Here is a 20,569-nt window from a genome sequence, read left to right as displayed (position 1 = left end):
TTCTGTTTCCTCCAGTGTAAAGTCAAAACTCTTCCCAGGGATCCACCACGATCCAGCCCTGGTCTCCCTCTCCAGCTTTGTCTCTCCTCCATCCCTCCCCTTTCATCCTTTTCAGGAGCAACCTGATGAGTTCTTTCCTATCTCTGTGCCTATTGCATGCTGTTTGTTTCGTATGGAAAACTTCTGCAACACTTTTGCTTCCCTAACTCATTCATGAAGCCTTAATATAAAAGACACTTCCTTCAGAAAGCCTTCCCTCACAATCCCAAGTCCCAGTTAGGTCCCTCCAAGATAAAGTCCCATACTCCCCAAACTGCCCCCAACATACCCTTCTCGTATAGTATTTAATTGTTGACTTAACTATTCTCTCTCAACAGACTGTAAGTTGAATGGGGGCAGAAACAAAGTCAGCTTGTTCATGAACATTCCACCAATGTCCAGTAAAAAAATTAAGTCCTTAATTAATGGTTAGCATTCACTAAGCAAATAGATGAATGAACGTTTGCTTTTCCTTTTGCTATGGCAGATGCTGATTCAAACTTTGGAACCAGACGAGACATCTAGTTCTTCATTTTCTGAAGGTCAGGAATTGGGGAGCAGCGCTGCAGAGATGCTGCCCGTCACCCCTTCCCAAGCAGCTGACTGCTCCAGGGCAGGCTTTTCGGAGGGAAGGCAGCTGTGCTGGGTCTTTCCGGGGGTGCTTTTCTTCTGGCTGCCTTTCCAAGTATTCATGAACAACTTCCCCATCAGTCACGAGATTTTCCCAAGACTTACAGGAACCTACCCTGAAGAGTAAGGAAAGTTCTCTCCATGTTTCTAAATGCTACCTTCAAGATATTTTCAGACTTCTTGAGTTTAAGGTCCCAGGATTGAACCTTTGCATGATGTCAAGTTCCCTGTGGAGATGTTGCTGGGCTGGGACTCAGGATGGCTATGCACCCCTGCCTCCACTCCAAGTCAGGATAGGAAAGAGAAGTGCTGTTTGGGTCAGGCAGGCATAATGCCGAGCGGGCGCTCCGAAGTGTCCAACTGACTGAGTCAAGTTCAGAGGAATCCAGCACCCCTGGGGTGCTTGGAGGGTAGCTGAGCCGTGTTGGTGTGATGGATTGGAGTATTGATCAGCAAACCTTTACTCCTTTTTCCCCCCACCCCCGGGTTGTGTGTACTTCCTGTTTCACTGACTTTGGACTTGGTCACGTGATGTGTATTGGTCACTGGAATATGAGCAGATATGATAAGAGCAGAGGCTTTAAATATGTGTATGTGCTTCTTCCCTCTTACACTCCTTTCATTCACAATGAGAAGAATATGCCTCAGGTCACCCCTGCTCCTTCAGCCTGGTCCCCCGGATATAAGTTTTGGACAGTTGAGTTTGAGGTGATTATTTGTTATATAAGCAGAGATGTGTATGATTTGGGGTTCAGGGGGCAGTCTGGGCTGAAAATCTACATTGGAGGGATCAACAGATGCATGGCATTTAAAGCCTTGAGACAGATGAGCTCACCAAGGTGTGGGTCTAGATGGAAAAGTAGTCCAGTGAGTGGATCCTGGTTTCCTTCAATGGTAAGAGGTCAGGGAGATGAGACGGAATCAGCAAGGAAATGGAGATGGAGCAGAACGGCAGGCAGACAACCACACCCGTAAGGAGCCCTGGGAGACAAGCGGAGAGAGGGCTTGGGGTTGGAGAAAGTAACCACATGTGTCAAAGTGAGATGACATGTGGAATTGACCAGTGGGTTCAGTGACAGGGATGTGGTCCACGTCCTTGATCAGAATATATTCAGTGGAGTCATGGGAGCAAAAACATCAACCGAAAAGATTCAGGAGAGAAGAGTAGGACAAGTGTTTGCAAGTATAGATGATTCTTATGAAAGCTTGGCTCAGAAACGAAGGAGAGAAATGGGGCTGTAGCCAAAGGGGGAAATGACATAGAGAGAGAATTTTTAAACTATAGTATAAAAAGGAATACGTGTGAATGCTGGTGGGAATGATCCAAGAGAGAGAAGAAACTGATGAAGCAGTAAAGATGGAGGAGTGATAAACACAATTTATCCTTCGGAACTGGGAGAAGATTGAGTGTGTGAGCTTCCATGCATGGAAGTGAGGGCGCTACAGTGATGGGAGCTTGCAGACGCTCTCCTCCAGTTGCATCAACTTTCTCAATGGAACAGGAAGCCAGGTCATCAACAGAGTGAGCACGTGCAGGCAAAGAAGAAAGTGTAGCAGTCATCCAGGAGGGCTGAAGAATGAATGGACCAAGGATGTGTAGCTCATATTCTGGCCAGTAGTGACTTGTGAGCACGCTTACCTACTATCTTATTAGTCCCATTACCTTATAGCCTTATTAGTCTTTATTATCTACTATCTTTAATAAGCCTCATGATAGCCCTCTGAAGTAGGTCCTATTATTTGCCTCATTTCTAGATGAGAATATTGAAGCACAGAGGAGTCAAGAAACTTATCCAAAGTCACACAGCAAGAAAGTGGTTGGGCCAGGATTTGAACACAGGCAGTCTGGCTCTTGGACCAAATACTTAATCACTAGGTTAGTCTGGCCCAGTTGAACATATGAAAGCCTGTCACGGAACTGAACTAAATGGAATAAGGGTTGAATTGATGTTTGTGGTGTAACCACTATGCGTCCAGCTCTGTACTAGATGCCTTCACCACTCTGTGCAGTCATGGTTATTATCAACCCATTTTACTGCTAAGGATACTGAGGCCCAGAGAGATTCAGTTGCTTGTTAAAAGCTGCAGAGCTAGGAAGTGGAGGAACTGAGTTGTGAACCCATATCAGTCTGATTCCCAAACCCACACCCTGTACACAAGGTCAGAGAACCATTATAACACTTAAGTGGGTCTACCCAGCTAAAGCTCACTTATTAGCTATATACATCAGAACCCTCCTGACATCAGGCTGAGATCACTTGGAACCTTTGTCCTGAGTAGGTGGAGAACTTACTATGTGGGCCTTATAGCAGGAAGAAGGTGACTAAAAGAAGGTGACCTAAACGAAGGTGATTTTGGGGGAATGTTCTTTGTCTTTTTTTTTTTTAACATCTTTATTGGAGTATAATTGCTTTACAATGGTGTGTTAGCTTCTGCTTTATAACAAAGTGCATCAGTTATACATATACATATATTCCCATATCTCTTCCCTCTTGCGCCTCCCTCCCTCCCACTCTCCCTATCCCACCCCTCTAGGTGGTCACAAACCACCGAGCTGATCTCCCTGTGCTATGGTCTTTGTCTTACTGACCGTTTTTGTAAGCGCACTCTGTTCGATGAGAAGGGAGCCTTAGAGGTAGATGGCCAGAGTCTTAGAATTTTCTTTTCTTTTTCTTTTAATCAAACCTCTAGGCTTATAACCCAAGAGCACTCACTCTACTTATATAAGCATTTCCAAAAACCATTTTCTCAAGACGGAGATTATAATGTATCATCTACACTGAACAACCACCCACTTCCTCAAATGCAAGGAAGCAGACAGTTAAAAAAAAAAAAAAAAAAAAAGCCAAGAGGCAGCCGTTGTTTATCACGACCTTGCCTCAGTGAGGCCTGAGATTCTTTCGAACAGGAGCTTTGCTTCCCATGACGCAGAGTGAAGTGTCAACTGGGATATTTCTGGTAATACTGAAAGCAGGAAAAGCAGGGTGCACACTTCACGAGGTACCAGCCTCCCAAGGGACCGTGGGCAGGTTTGGGTGCCATCCCCGGTGACAGATGGATGGACCTTTCATCTGAGAAAGGAGAAGACATGCTGGCAGATCAACCTCAAACCCAAGATTGCTTGTGAAGCAATCGTAAAGGGGAAAACACACACACACAAGCTTGTGAGGCAAGAAGATCAAAAAGCCAAGAAGGGCGTGAATTGAGGCAGACTCCCTGCTTCAGCAGCTACTCACCCAAACCAGAAGCAAAATGTCCCTGAAGTTGCCAAGAAACTGGGATTTCAACCTGCGAGGGGAGGCTGGGAAAATAGGTATGGTCAACGTCTTTTTGCTGCCTTTGTGGTTCGCATACTTGAGTTCCCACCATTTGCATGTTGGTCTGCAGGGAGCATAGTCTACTTAAAAATGAATCTGTCGGCAGAGCTGGGTTTGGGGTAAAATTTGCATTCAAACTGATATGTTGGCTCAGAGTTCCCAAGGGCTGGGGAGGGGTTCTTTTTTGTTTGGAGGTGGCGGGAATGGAGCTCCTTGGTGTGTGGGATCTGGGGTACTTGGGATGGACTAAGGCTACAGATCTCACAAAACATGGTGAGTTTTTCTCTGTTTATCATGGAAGGATAATTTCCCTCCTGTTTGGACACTCATCTGTATTTTGAGTGGATTTTGGTAGGAGTCTTTGGAAATAGTTGATCTGTAAAGGAACGCAAGGTGTTCTGTTTTGTGAGCCCACTGGGTCCCCAGACCTTCTCTGTGGACTCGGGGCTAAGGTGGTGTTACTTGTAGCAAAAAGTAAATAGTGTGGACAAGACAGGAATATAGAGACCTTTGAAGGTATAACAAAGACACGTTTAATTAAAGGGACAGAATACATTTTAGATTAATTACCTTAGGGGACTCTGGTATGTTTTCTGAGATATTCTGGTCTTTAATTCATACCTCTTCTCATTAATGATATTGGTGATACATTGATTTTTTAAAAAAATTTTTATTGAAATATAGTTGATTTACACTGTTGTGTTGGTTTCAGGTGTACAGCAAAGTGATTCAATTGTACATGTATATAAACATATATATTCTTTTTCCACATCATCTTCCATTATAGGTTATGACAAGATATTGAGTATAGTTCCCTGTGTTATACAGTAGGTCCTTGTTGATTATCTATTTTATATATAGTAGTGTGCATATTTTAATCTGAAACTCCTAATTTATTTCTTCCCTACCCTTTCCTCTTTGGTAACCATAAGTTTGTATTCATGTCTGTGAGTCTATTTCTGTTTTGTAAATAAGTTCATTTGTATCATTTTTTTTAAGATACCACATATAAGCAATATCATATGATATTTATCTTTTTCTGTGACTTACTTCACTTAGTACGATAATCTCTAGGTCCATTCATGTGATACATTGATTTTAATCTGTTCTATAATTGTTATCATGAGTTTCTTTATATGGGTTCCTTCTACTATTAAATTGACCCCAGTAATTTAGAATAGAGCAGTTGGGCTGGAAATGATTCCCTGTGTTTTGCCCTTATGCTTGTATAGTGAGATAACTTCCTTGATAATAGACATAGATAAGTATTAAGGTGTTTCTAATGGCTTGGAAAAGTTTTGCTTGGAACAGGTTTAAACTTGGGCTTCTAACAGTGGTTAATGAGCTACTAAAGCAAGGGGTCCACTGCAAAGTCACATATCTGAGTGTGAATGATATAGGTCTGAGAAAGAATTTGAAAGCAAATTGAGAGTAATCAGAGAAGCCATTTATCTTGGTAACCAGGGAGGATTAGTGGTCCCTAACCAAGCTGGGAATCATTGCAGGTCGGTTCAGAGAATGAGAGATTTTACATAATCAGAGGTTTTTCTCCTAACTACTGTTAATATCAATGTACTTGGCTAATGCTCATTCTATTGTATGTCATAAAAAATTTGTTTTTAGAAGTAAAACTTGTATGGTTCTGTTCCTTTTGAAAGTGTCTTGCTTCTATTTACGTGGGGTCATTCTACCCTCTCACCATCCATGTTTGAACAAGTCTTATTCTCCTTCTGTTTAAAAATGGAAGCTTGAGACAATTAATGGTTAAATGATTAATTGATTAAATGGTTAAATGATTTTTTTCAGGGATAGAGGACGTTACCACATTAGAGTGCAGGCCTGCATAATCTCAGACCTGGGATAAGGTTGGGTAGATTTCATGATTTCTACCAACGTTTCTTAAAACATGGTCCCATAATTAGCCTGTGTTAGAAGTCACCACAAGTGCTCACTAAAAATGCAGATTCCTGGGCATCACCCTGACTTGTAAAATCAGAATCTCTGAAGGGAGACCCAAGCATCTGCAATTTAGTAAGCTCCCAGCCCTCCATCTCACCTGATCAAGAAGTCCGGCTGTGGTCTAGGTTAGTAGACTTGGACAATTACCATTCATCTAGCATAGAGCGTGGTGCTGGGTCCTATGGGCACACAACAAATATTTGTTGACTGAATGAATGATTGAGTACAAGCAGATGATATTATTTAGTATTTTTTAATGAAAAAAATCATACTTACATAATGATATACGGAGGAGCCCTTGTCATTATCCATGCCATTTACAAGTTTGTCACCCCAAGAGATTAGACTGCAGCCAGAATACTTTTTGTGAGTGTCACGTTGATGAGAATTCAGATCACAGGCTGAGCCCTCTGAGGGAAGAGAGTCATTGACTCAGCCATGGGACCTCTGGTCCCTTCTCCAGCACCCTGTGTCCAGGTGTGACTGTAGGAACTGACTTAAGAATAACCAAAGAAGCTCAAGTCTATTAAAAAATGTGTGGAGCTGGGAGTCATGACAGGGAGTTATGACCTGTGGTTTTTCCAGCCTGGGCTAGTCAGGAGTAGGTCTGGGTTTCTCAGTCTGGACACTACAGATATTTTGGGCTGCTTAGTTCTCAGTGATGGAGGCTATCCTGTGCATTATAGGATATTAGCAGCATCCTCAGCCTCTATCCACTAGATGACAGTAGCAGTCCCCTACCACCATCAGTTGTGACAACCAAAAATACCTCCAGAAGTTACTGGATGTCTGGGGAGAGACATCTCTCTTAGTTGAAAACCACTGGCATAGATCCTCACCAAGAGGGTGTGGTTGTCAGGTCACTTGGGACTGGAATCCAAGTATTACCTCATGATTCATTGTCAAGGTCAACTTTCAAGAGGCTCTTAGTAAGATATAACTTCAGGGAATGGGCAGTGCCCTAGGAGGACACCAGGTTCAGCACTTACTTAGGGAAATAGCAAGAACCTGATCCATGATGTGGCCCAGGAAGGGGCTCCAACGTCTTTTTGGTGAGCGGCACTTCTAGTTCCCTCTGAGTCTTGTGAGTGCTGAGCCAGGGCTGGAATGAAAGTGGAAGTCTCCGAGAGCTGGTGGAGGACTCTCCTCTGTACTTCCGTCTCAGAGAGTGGGGAGGGCCCCAGTGGATGGGAGGCTGACCAGAGACCACACCATGGTTCTGGAAGCGGTGGGAGAACGTGACCCAAGCTACCCTGCGTCTGACCTATTGGTCCTAGGAGGGAACAGGGGTTGGAGGCAAGGGAAATGTAGAGCCAACAGACTTGACTTGAGGTGGAGCCAAGAGCACATACTTCTTCCTTCGATCCTTTGTCATCTTCAATTTTCGTCCAATAGTTAAAATCATGATAGCCTTCCATTGCTTTCATGTAGTGTTACTCATATCTTTTACTCTTTCATTTATTTGTCTTTCTAACTGAACTGTAAGCCCTAGAGGGTGGGTTCTAGGATGCAGTGTCATTTCTTGCACACTGTCCAAGGGTATGGCACATCCATAGGGTGGCATGTAGGTGCTCTATTGAGAGGGTATTGACCATCCAGGGAAGGCCCTTCCTGCCCGGTTGCTGGGGAGTGCTTAGTTGGAAGATCTCTGGGTGAATTTCAGGACCACCCATGTTGTATCCAGTTGCAGGCACGTCTTACTTTTTTCTCAGCTCCCCTAAGCCAAATGAGGGGACAATGGGCCCTAGAGAGCATATGACTCTGAGATACATTAAAAAAGTGACTATGGAGGGACAGTTGTTTTCAACTTTTTTTTCCCCTCTGAAATTCAGTGTTGAAAAAAAATTATCCAGAAACAAAAATTCATTATTCTAATCTCCCAAGTAGTAAAGTGAAAAACAACAGTAGCGGAGGGCTTTTTTCCACTTGATAAATCATTATTTGTCTGATATGGGATCTAGTTTTGCTCTTTAGAAAATCAGAGTAAAGGGAATAAAAATAATTGTTACTTAAGACCCTGTAACTAGACCAATTTCCAACGTAGGTTATTATTCTTGTTAAAAGCTGTCAGATTTGAAAGTATAGTTTTAGATAAACAGATGCATAGATAGATACAGAGATCCACAGAGACAGAGAGAATTGAATATATAAATAAGTCCTATGAATCAAAAAATGGTTTAAAAAATGAAGAAACAGCATGAATAGGCATTTTACAGGATAGGAATAATACTGCCAATAAATATATGGAAATATGGTTAATCACAGTAATTAGGAAATGTAAATTAAAAGCACAATGACATACCTAATCTCACCCACCAAAATTGCTAAAATGAAAAATTCTGACAATGCCAAGTGTTGTCAAGGACACGGAGCAATAGGAACTCTCAGACACTAAGAATAAAACAATTTTGGAAAACAATTTAGCATTGCTCAGTGAAACTGATGATGTATAGACTCTACGAAACAGCCATTTCCTTCTGGAGACTGTCCCCTGGAGAAGCTACTGTGTGTATGAACAAGAAGAGAAGTACAGAAGTTCCACAGTAGTATTTCTTGAAATAACAAGGGGCAGGAAACAACCCAAGTGCCCATCAATAGCAGAATAGAAAAATAAATTGTAGTATCTTTATAAAATGTAATGCTACCCAAGAGCAAAAACTAATTAATTGTGGTCATATATTTCAATGAGTCTGAATAGCAAAAACTTAATTTTAGGCAGAAAAGGGAAGTCACAGAAGATCAGAATGGGGATTCATTTACAGGAAGCTTAAAAACTGTGTATGTATATGGCAAAACTATAAAGAAAAATGAGGAATTGACTAATATAAAGTTCTGGATGGTTGTTACTTCTGTAGGGAAAAGAAAGGGAAATGCATTTGGGAAGCTCCAAATGTACCTAACTAACGTTATTGGTAGTTACATGAGAAGTTATTTTATTACTGTATATAAAATGAACAAAGAAACGAACGCGTAAATAAACACTCAAAAATCTGGAAGGAGATATACAATTTGTTAATACAGTTGACCCTTGAACAATGCGGGGTGGGGGTTAGGGGCTCAGGACCCTCCTTCCCCATTCCGTGCAGCCAGAAATCTGAGTACTACCATCTCTGCCTCAGAAACAAAGGAATTGATAAGTGACTCACTCAAGGGGGCAAGATGTTGAAATAGCAAAAGGATCTCCCATCGAACACAAACTTTTCGCTGCACTTAAAGATCTGTAAAATGAAAACACAGGAACTATATTTATCAAAAAAATTCACCTATAAGTGGACCTGCGCAGTTCAAACCTGTGTTGTTCAAGGGTCAACTGGAGTAGCTAATTATGGGTGAAGGATTTATGGGTGAGGTATACCCACACATGTATGTATTATTACTTTATAAGTATTTTCCAGAGTTTCTATAGTGAACAAGTATTAACTACATTATTGAGAATACTCAAAGCTAAAACAAATTCCAGCGCTTGGCCAGGCGTGTTGCCACAAGGTCTGGCGGCACATGCTCTTTGGCAGTCGGCAGGCAGGCGCAAAGCCCTCCTGCAGCTGCAGCGGTTGCAACCAGCCAGGACCTACACGTGGTCATCGGCAGGATGCTCATTATAGGGGTGTTGGAAAGATGCTGGGACTGGTTAAGAAGACTAAGGGGGTGATGATGGTCCCATCACACGCAAGACAGCTTGAAAGAAAAAATGCCTCTCCTGAGGCAGCTCTCTGGTTGTTTAATCGGATAGAGGAGAAGGGAGTGAGTAAAGAGCTAATGTGAAGCCTCAGCGTTGGCACAGCAACTGAGACAAGAGGGCGCCCATGGAGACTCAGGGAAATACCACAGGGAGAGCCAGGGTGAGGCGCAGGCCAATGGGACAGATTCCAGCCTGGGGGTGGTATGTAAGTTTTGTGGAGTCCCCAGAGGGGAACTGAGATATGGAAGTCTCAAGGAGAGAAAATAATTTACGTTTCTTGTCTTATGCTTTACTCATCACCATTTTTCTCCTTGAAAGCTTTTTTTTGTTCTTCCTTTGAATACGTTCTAAAAAATCAAAATCACTTTACACACACACACAAAATGACACCCATAGGTCTGGCAAGCAAATCTAAAGGCAGTCCTGCTCTCTGCTCCTGCAAGGCTTACAGGCTAGTGCGGCATAGACAGAGAAACAATTACAGGACATCGAGACCAGTCCCATGATAACAGCCATGGGAGCCACAGGAGGGCTCCTAGGAATCGGCATGCTGGTCCCGCCACCTCTCTCCCCAACACTGCCGTTCATTTTTATCTATAGATCTATAGATAAAAGATATCTATAGATACATCTTTAAGATATAGATATGTATGTTCTTCAGTGAGTCCCAGACTTGCCATCCTTCTCAGACTGATTTTCCTGTACGTGGTCCCTGTTCCTTTGGAGAAGAAAAAACTCTATAATTTTCTGTAGCTCCTCCTTGTGAAGGGATTACACCTGCCCGCTTGCTCTTGCCACAGGTGCTTCCCCAAGCAGACGCACGCACACTCTAGACCCCAGCCATGTCCTTTTCAGTTCCCTGCCCTTTCTCATCCGCCTGGAGCCCTCTCTACTCAGGGCTCCCTTACTACCACCCGATTCCTGCCCGTGCTTTAGCCCACACTTTGTCTCCTTTGAGGGATTGGCGTGCTTCCTCGTTTCTGTTAAGACAGCTGTGAAACTCATTGTATTTCTCTTTTCGTCTTGGCTGCCGGGAAGCTCAGAGTTAAATTAAGGCTCTGTCACGTTTTAGTCACAGTGTAGACATCTTGTCCCCTGGGAGACCTTGAGTCTGCCTATCACTGGAAGGAGAGTGTAATAATCCTTTCCCAGGCCATTTAACCAGAGAGACTGACAGATCTAGAAACTGTGGACTTCCTTTGTGGTGAGCTCAGTGAAGGCGCCTGAAGTTGAGAGATTTGAGTCAAACCTACCAACTGATTGATTGCCTTTTATTTTTTTAACTAATTAATTATTTATTTATTTTTAAACATCTTCATTGGAGTATAATTGCTTTACAATGGTGTGTTAGTTTCTGCTTTATAACAAAGTGAATCAGCTATACATATACATATATCCCCATATCTCTTCCCTCTTGCGTCTCCCTCCCTCCCACCCTCCCTATCCCACCCCTCTAGGTGGTCACAAAGCACCGAGCTGATCTCCCTGTGCTATGCGGCTGCTTCCCACTAGCTATCTATTTTACATTTGGTACTGTATATATGTCCATGCCACTCTCTCACTTTGTCCCAGCTTACCCTTCCCCCTCCCCATGTCCTCAAGTCCATTCTCTAGTAGGTCTGCGTCTTTATTCCCGTCTGCTTGGTTTTTAAACAAAATTTCTCCTTAATCAGTAATGTGCAACCCCAGCGCTCTAGGCCCTCTCTGGAGAGAATTAACTCGAATTGCCTGTAAAAATTGGCACCGACAGAAGCTTGTCTAAAGGATGAATTGCCCATTGGCTTTTCTTGATAGGAGTGTAGGAGCGCAGGAATGTGTGTGTGGTACAGAATAGAGTGCATGAGCTTGGGACCCCTTTGCTGATTTGCAGTAAATCCCAGTAAAACATTCACTTAATTAATAAACAGAATTAATAATATGTATGTTGAGAGGAAGAAAACATTTCATGCACATAACACGTTAGGTGTTTAGCAAACAGCTGTTTCCTTTCTTTATAGATAATCTGATTTCTAACCTCAGATCAAACTAGAAGCTGTACTTGGGCTACATTACCTTGGCATCCTCACAGATGGGCTCACTAAGCTGCACTTTACTGTCACACCATCAGTTTTAATCATCACCGCAGGTAACGATTTCATGAAATCTGCTCCTGATTATTTTGTAAAAATGAGAACAGGAAATGAACAATGCAGGCGACTTCTATGTGTAACCCTAGGTGAGAAAATTCACTGAGAATTCAGTGCTCATACTTTGTCTCCTTTAAGGGACTGGCATGTTTCCTCCTTTCTGTTAAGACAATTGTGAAACCTATTGTTTTTCTTTTTTTGCCTTGTCTGCCAGGAAACTCAGAGCTAAACTGAAGCTCAATCACAACTTTCACCCATTCAATTAGCAGACTTATATTTTCCTTTGTCTTTGGTATAAATTTATGTGTTCATTGCAAATGAGCTTTCTATTTGAAGATGAAAAACCCATGAAGTCTTTTAAGGAGAGAGTGTAAGTATATGCAATCTATCAGTATACAACTCCTCAGGTAGCCTGTGAATAAATTTCATACTTATTAGTGGCAACTGGGCATTATAATTTTTCTAAAAACAGTGTTCAAAGAACATGGGTGCTGAGAATCAACTCTTTTAGTTCATAAATGAAAACACATTTCTATGACCACTCATATTTTTTTGCTAGTTATATATAATGATGGTGGCTTCAGTACACCAAGGCCAATCATTTTCATTTCATTCATTCATTCATGTAACATGTATTTGCTCACCTCTACGTGACAGGTCCTTTTCAAGGAACATTCTCAATATTGTGCCCTGTGACAGCTGCTTCACTGCCTCCTTATGCCACTCACCCGCCTCCAAAATGTGTACACACAGATGTTCCAGATGGGGTTAGTGATACTCTACTGCTGGAACCCTGGCCTATGGCTTCTGAACCATCTGTAGGCTTCCTTGTTGGTCTGAGAGTTTCAAAGTGAAAGAGGAAGTGGTGCAGTATGAAGTTTCTGATGCTGATATAAAATATTTTTTAATATTTAAAAATGATTTTTATAAAGTTGACCAAAAAAATTTCTAACAAAGTCTGAACTGGGTACTGTGACACGAGCCAACTGTGCATGGGATGGTAGTTAGAAAGTTACCTTAAAGTAAATTCTACCGTCACTAGTTGCTAGTCATGTGACCTTGGTTCTCACTTTCTTTATCTGTAAAATGGGCATAATCACAGTGCTAACCCATGTGGCTATTGTGACGATTAAAGGAGACGATCTTGGTAAAACCCTTAGCATAATAGCAGACATCGGCATGTGCTTCGTAAATATCACTTGTCATCATCACTGCGGCCAAGCGCATGACTACAACGTGGGTACGCTATCAACTCCTTCTAGCCAAGTCTTTGGTGAAAGCCCCAGCCAGCGGTGCTAGTTTAGTTTGTCTTGGTCCAGTTTAGTTCTTCTCTTTTTTCTTTAGACAAATGGCCTTTTCAGCACCTGCTGATCCTCTTTGCTGCCCAGTGTCAGCCCCCTGGCTCACCACAGCACTGCTGCTCTGGGGTTGCCTGGCACGTCTTGTTTCTGACTCTTTTACCTCCAGTCTTTGACTCTGCAGCCCTTCCTTAAGGCATACAAATTTCATCCACTCCGTTTACACAGCTACATCACTTTTCATCGTTTGTCCTTTTCCTTTCCTCTTGCTTTTCTTTTTGTTTTGTTTTGTTTTTGCCATTTCTTTCCTAAGTTGGTAAAGTACCTGAGTTGTGACTTTCCTATAAGGATAAGGAGGAGATTCTGGTAAGTGTCCTTCAGGATGCTTGCTGTAGAGAGGTCCCTGTCTCCGCGCTGTTGTGATAGGGGCCGTTCCTCATACTCCTCTTACTCTGGGTAGGAAAAGAGTGACTCTGGGATGTGCACCACCTGGGTGACCCTCCTCCATTGCTGAGGAGCCGCTTCCGCCAGAGCTGCAGACGTCTCCCACTCTCACAAGCATCTCTGGCCATCGAAGTGAGGTTGCCTGCTGTTTGTTTGGGCCTCACTGGGGTCAATGGTTAATGTCTGTGATGTCTTACGTGTGAGTTACAGCAGCAGCAGATTAGTTTTTCCAGTTCTGTAAGAATCCCGCATGTGGCCAACTATTCATTTCCAGGCCATTATTTTTAGGTACAATTGTGAAGAAACAGCAGGACCTTCCAAATGAGACGCCTGTCTTCCTTGGCCTCAGTTCTGCTGTTGCAACCCAAGGGTTCTTGTGAGTGCATTCTCCCCCTCCTTGTTCTTCTGCATTTTCCTCTGGGCACTTGGTCGTTCAGAACCCGGAAACCCATTTTGCTGGTGGGTGAGGAATCTCCCTGGGCACACAGCCCAGGGTTATGATGATCACAGGTACAGAGTAAGTTGGCACCCCCTGTCCATTCTCAGCCAGGGCCCTTTGTGCTCTGTCCCAAGACCAGCTTGGGCACCAGCCTTCTCCATCTGAGCTGTTCTGAGTTCCCCTGCTCAGCTAGGGTGACCAGCTGTCCCAATTTGCCTGGGACTCAGGGGGTTCCTGAGATATGAGATACTCAGTATGAAAACCAGAAAAGTCACCCTGGTCCCACGCTCTGTGTCTGAGAAAACAAGGCATTTTGAGAAAAGAATGCCATCATTGTAAAAGTGCTCTGTATTATCTATTGAACTGAATTTCCGGTGAGTTCGCACAGTTTAGAGTAAAAACAAAATTATGGGGAATCTTCTTTAAACCTTGAATTGTTGTTCTTTTTCTTTTTTTTTTTTCAGTACTCATGGTTAAAAATCCTTCCAGATTCTTCCTTCAGCCTGCCTGAATCTGCCATGCTAGCTTCCTCTCTCTGTTTTTATGAAATTTTAAGATTCTTGCTCATACTTTCTCGGGAAGGATTGGGAGCCACAGCTGTCAGTCATATAGCAGGGACGTTCTTTCCAGAATCACACAAAAATCCCTGCCTTGTGGAGTCTCTATCTGGCCCCTAGGTTTGCTCTTCTATTTTCTGGATTCATTTCAACTTTACCTGTCCCTCCCCATCACCATGGCCACCACCCTTCTCCTCTTGGAAGCCTTCCTGAATTGCCCAAGTAGGATTAAACCCTCCTTCTTCTGTGACATTGTACCACTTTGATCATTTGCTCATTGCCCTTCTATTTTGATTGACACATATTTATCAGACACCTACAATATGCTGGGCACAGTACTAGGCTCAGGATGTAAGGAGATAAAAAAATATTAAGATCTTGACTTCAAGTAGCTCAATCCCATTGGAGAGACCCTCAAGGTTAGGGTTAAGCAGGGCTCTCTGTAAAGAGGAACAGAAAGTCATAAATGATGTAACCGAGACTGTGACATTTAAAATGCTGACGCAGGATTTGTTCTGTAACTAAAGTTTCCTTGCCCACTTGAGCCATAGCCCCTAAATATCTATAAAGGGCAAGTTTTCGCTCGTTAATTAAAACATACCCACACCCACACACACCCCCGAAAGCTTCCAACCCCAGATGGCTATTCTGACTAGGTGCCAGTAGAGGGCGCCCACAGACAACATAACTACATTTCTACCCGTAAACTTGGTCCATTTCCCTTGTTTCTCTCCAGAAAGCCCTGGATTTAACCAATCTCTGGTCATCACAAAGTTATCTCCATATCTCATCCTCTGTGGGCTGAGATGCCCAGCATTATAACGAAAGCGACAGATGATTTAATCACCTTTTGTGTCTTTACAGATACAAAGTAGGGTTCCAGATAAAAAATGTTTCTTGAAAGAAACTGCTCATAGCCCTAAGTAAACCATGTCTTCCCTCATAACTGTACCATCTCTGAAGTCTCACTTGCAGGCACCCACTCCAGCAATTCTCTGCCCTCAGTGAGTTCCCATTCCATTGGTTCTACCACTTTTTCACCATCAATCCTCCATTATGTCCTCTTGACCATAGATTGCTAATTCTGGCATCGCAGAGCTGTGGAACAAACACCCTTAACTCCTCTGCCGCTAACCCTGTTTAAACCCAACAAGCCACTTTCTTGGCACCTGTACATGGGCACCTGAGCATTGCTGGGGAAAGTGAGACCACTGAGCTGCCTGGATTTACTTAAAATTTGTGAACAATCATGTTAGGTGGATGTTCAACAGACCCAGATAAGCCTGCTATGCCTAGCTAGTAAATTTCCTTTCCTTTCCCCCAACACATTTTTTTCTCTCCTCAAGGCCTTAACACCTACTCCCACTGTCACGCTCACTTTGATATTTCTTAGAGAAAAGTATGTGCAACTGAATGAGAACCACCTCATTTTCCTACCTACAAGTTGCTTCCGTCTACCCATGTCTTCACCTCCAGGACTGCCCTTAGATTTGGGCATGGGGCCACCGTTTGGAGGCCTGGACCTTACAGGGTCCTGCTCTGGTCGGGCTCTAGCTGCCGAGGTGTCTGCCCACCTGTAGCCTGGGCCCTGCTAGCTGTCTAGACCACTTGGGAATGTGAAATTCCCTGCAAGGATAGCCAGAGCTTTCCAGGGCCGGGCCGCCTGTCTTCCTGGGTCCTCCTAGTGGCTGTTCTGCAGAAGGCTGATGGCAGGGAGGCCCAGAACAGAGCTTGGATGTCTGGGCTGGCATGTTGACATGCATGTGTGTGAGGCCTCTCACTCTGCGAAATGGAGCGAGTGGGCAGTGGGAAGAGAAGAGGTGTGGGCTGTTGGATGAGGGGGCCTCCTTCTGTATATTCTTCCAAGGTCATCGTCAAAGTCACTGATTGTCGGGAACTTGGCCAAGGGTGCATCGATTGCTGTCCTTGTCTCACTCCAGTGCCCTGCGGTGTTTGACACAGTTGGCCATTTCCTCCTAGAAATAATCTCTGGGCTGGCTTGATACCATACTCTGGGTCTTCCTTACCCCATTAATCACTCTTTCTGAGCTTTCTTTGATGGAGTCTCCGTCTCCACCAGATTCTTAACTTTGAAGTGTCTGAGGCAGAACTGGCTCCATCATTTGCAGGGCCTGGTGAGGAGTGAAAATGTGGAGCTCCTAGTTCCAAATTATGAAGAATTGCAAGATGGCAGCCGCAGAGCATTGAACCAGGTGCAAGGGACCTGGGGCTCAGCACAACCGCACAGGTGGCGTGTCTATGAGGCCAGCTCTGGCCCCAGGGCTCAGTTCCCTCGTCCCCTTCTCTCATCCATCCTCACTTGCTGGGTAGTCTCATCCCTTCCCATGGCTTTAAATTCCATCTATCCTTTTGTACGTTCGCCCTGGTCTGTCTGCTGGGCTCCAGACTGCTCACCACTTCCACTTGGATCCCTCTCGGGCTTCTCTCTCCCAGTACGTCCAACACAGAATTCAGAATTCTCTCTCTTCGCATTCCTCCCCACCCAGTTTAGCTGACCTCAATAAAAGACTCTACCTTTCACCCGGTTGCTCAAGCTTCCACCCACGGTCATCTTCCATTCATGTTTTTCTCTACCACCCTGCATCTAATCCACCAGAAAAGACACTTGGATTCCTTAGCGATTTGTGTTTCTCATCTGATTATTTTCAATTATCTCTGATACTGTAAACATCATCATTTCTTGCTGAGTCTTCTGTAATTTTTTGCTAACTAGTCTTCCTGCCTCCACTTTTGCCCTGTAGAACAGGGGTCCCCAACCCCCCTGGGCTGCGGACTGGTACTGGTCCGCAGCCTGTTAGGACCGGGGCCGCACAGCAGGAGGTGAGGCGTGGGCCAGCGTGCGAAGCTTCGTCTGCCTCTCCCCATCGCTTCCCATCGCTCGCATTACCGCCTGAACCATTCTTCCCCCCATAGAAAAATTGTCTTCCACAAAACTGGTCCTTGGTGCCAAAAAGGTTGGGGACTACTGCTGTACAATATACACTCTGCACCATGGCCAGACTTGATAGCGTTTAAAAGCACAAATCAACTTGTGGAATGTCTTCTTTAAAACCATCAGTATGAGATTCGAACTAATTATCCCTGCCTGTGGGGTCTGACCCCAGCCCCTTCCCCCAGCCCACCTGCCTCTCCTCTTCTCCTCTCACACTGCCCTTAAGCCATGCCCACCTCCTAGTTCCTTAAACACTTGGAGCTCAAGGCCGCCTCGGGCCTGTCTGCCACTCTCTCTCTGATCTACCCTTACCCAGATCTTACCATGGTCTTTCCTCCACTCCATTCAGCTTCGGCTCAAATATTTTCTCTTTAAAGAGGTCTTTCCTGACCGTAATACCTAGTATAGCATCCCCCTACTGCAGTCTCTCTTTATCCCGTCACCTTATTCTATTTTCTTCATAGCACTTTTGTACCGGAAATGATATTCATTTGTTTTCATGTCTATGGTCTCCACCCCCACTAGACTATAAGCTCCTGGAAGGCTGGGCTTTGTCTGTTTCCCTCACTTTTAGGCCATTGCTGCCAAGAACAGTGCCTGGAATACAAATAGGTGATCTCGGAGATTTTCGTGGGATAGCTGGGGACTGTCCTGTGGCCTGCTAACTTTCCTTCACCCCAGTGAAATCTGTAAGTTAAAATAAGACCAACACATGTTTTTCTGCTGCCCTTACTGGTGTGGAGCAATGGTTTGATCCAGAGAGACAATTCTGAATTTCTTTTGGAGAAGGAAGTAGAACTTTTGGTTTCTGAAGCTAATTTGGAAGCACATGCAGGTGACTGAGCATTCAGCTATTCTCAAGAGAGGTTGGGACCTAGGTCATGGGGCTTAGGCTGCTGAATAGGGTGCCAAGGGACACTTCTTGCTCCTATAATCAAAGTCTTTTTTAAAAAATTGAAGTGTAGTTGGTGTACAATGTTACATAAGTTCTGTGATGTACAATAGAGCGATTCACAAATTTTAAAGGTTATACTCCATTTATAGTTATTATAATATATTAGCTATATTCCCCATGTTGCACACTATATCCTTGTAGCTTATTTTATACATAGTAGTTTGTACCTCTTCATCCCCAAAGTCTTCTTGATGATGGAGATTGAAGTGAGGTCAATGAATTAATCCCTCCACTTCAGACTCAGGGACTGGGGAGACAGGTTCAGCAGCCCCAATCCCTCTACCTCCCCTCTTTAACTGGATACTGGTTAGCATTGGGGTTAGGGTTAGGGTTAGGGTATCCAGGGAGCTCCTAAGAGGTGCAAAGCAGCTTTTCTCAGGAAATGGAAATATTAAAGTTGTACATCAGTGTTGTCGTGTGGTCAGTTAGTCTGGGTGGGTAGCTAAGATGAAGAGCGAGGGAGAGCAATGGAGAGGAGAAAGGAGGAAAGACAGAGGGTGGGAGAGGGACCCAGCAAAGGCAGAAGGAGGGAGAAGGAGGAGGGGAGGGTGCAGCAGGTGAGGTGAGTGGAAGACAGGTCTTGCTGTAGGGGAAGATGCTCTTCAAAGCCCCTCAGGTTGGCTTTCACCAACCAGCAGCCAAACTGAACTTATCAGCTACAGATTCAGAAAGTTATCATGCTCTCAGGCATTAGGGATAACAAAACTGGCTACGATTGTAACCCTGGACTATTTCGCTGAAACTTCCTTCTACCTTTCCTTTCTTTGGAGAGACTGAAAAACTCAAACCAAGATTTCTCAGACTCCCTTGGAGCCAGGATTCTAGAAATAGATGACGTTCTGCCGGGTCGATTCACTGGTATGCGATCTGGACCGTAGAAGTGAAGGGCAGGCATCTCCCTGTGTCTTCCTGGTTACGGCTGGCAAACAAGATGGGAAGCCGTGAGGCTCCTGGACATCGCAGCTCCAGCGCCCGCTCTGTGGGGTCTTGGGCATGGGGGGCAGTGGCGGCAGCCTCTGCGGAGGGACCTTACTTGTGAAATTTCCCCAGAGGTGATCTGTCTCTGAGGGAATCAGGTCTGTTTTGCCGCCTGAAATCTGCTCCTTCAGCTCCTCCAAATATTCGATAAACGCTTAAATCCTTAATAGGCAATTCCTACTTCCCAAACTGAACGTGGATGGATAAATTTTCATATGTCACCATTGCAGTTTGCACACCACCCTTATCACCTTCTACTCCCAGAATGGCACATTCCACTGACTCCTCCACCAAATGCATCTCCACAGTCCCTGGTGCCATTGACTCCCCAGCCGCCAATTAGTGCCTGAGCAAACCAGAGCCCTCAGGGCAATCCTACCATTCAAATATTTACAAGGAGTTCACCGACAAACAGGAAAATCTCCTACAATAACCCCAGCTAGCACTTCTGTGAGTCTTTCAAAGAGACAAAGTCATCACCCAGTGGCCTTTCATATCTAGATGTCTCTCTCCACACACCCCCTGTATTGTCCACTCCTCACGGCTCTATCAAGTGGCCGAGATCTTCTCAGGGCTGGTGTTTGGGTGTGCGACCTGGGCAACCGCGCAGGGTCCCCACGCTTGGTTAAAGGCTCTGCTGTCGCCATCTTGAAATTCTTAATTATTTTTGAACAAGGAGCCCCACATTTTTACTTCGTACTGGGGGCCACAAATTATAGAGTCAACCTTGATGTTTTTCTATCTTGTGTCCCAGGAATGGGGTGATTGTTGAGCCGGACCTTGACCTCTTGACCAGGACCTCTTCCTTCCCCAAGTAGAGCACATGAGTCCTACTAACTCTCTTACCTGTATCTCAGATCCACCCTCTTGTCTTATCTCCAGATTACTGCGAGCCTCCTAACCATTGTCCAGCCTCCAGTTCTCACGGTCCTTAACTTATTCTCCCTGAGCTCCCCAGTGCCTGCATGTGTTGATAGTTTCATCTATCAGAGCCATCACTCCAGGGCTCAAGAGAATCACATGAAGACGGCATCAGGTTCTTGAGCTGAACCTTCCCTACCCCTCCTCTAAATCATTGGTTCTCAAACTTGGCTGCTAAATTCCAACTAGCAGAGACACTGATGTAAGTGGCAAGGGGTGCCGTCTTGGTATCTGGAGAAGTTTGGGTTCTGCTGCTGTGAGTGTGGCCAACATA

General features: G+C 44.3%; 1 protein-coding gene across 2 annotated transcripts in view; it reads left to right on the top strand.

Moving 5' to 3' along the window:
* The window catches only part of ARHGAP25 (Rho GTPase activating protein 25), a 109,346-nt gene that overhangs the window by 17,007 nt on the left and 71,770 nt on the right, over positions 1–20,569 (top strand). For both annotated transcript variants that reach the window (XM_082426013.1, XM_082426014.1), the window contains exon 3: positions 527–3,982. In XM_082426013.1, the coding sequence (XP_082282139.1) occupies positions 3,922–3,982 (61 nt within the window). In that variant the 5' untranslated portion in view covers positions 527–3,921. The remainder of the gene's footprint in view (positions 1–526; positions 3,983–20,569) is intronic.

This window comes from Balaenoptera physalus (genome assembly GCF_965194825.1).
Source record: "Balaenoptera physalus genome assembly, chromosome: 15".
NCBI lineage: Eukaryota > Metazoa > Chordata > Mammalia > Artiodactyla > Balaenopteridae > Balaenoptera > Balaenoptera physalus.
Note: the sequence above shows the minus strand (reverse complement) of the source record. Positions and strands in the feature narration are given on the sequence as shown.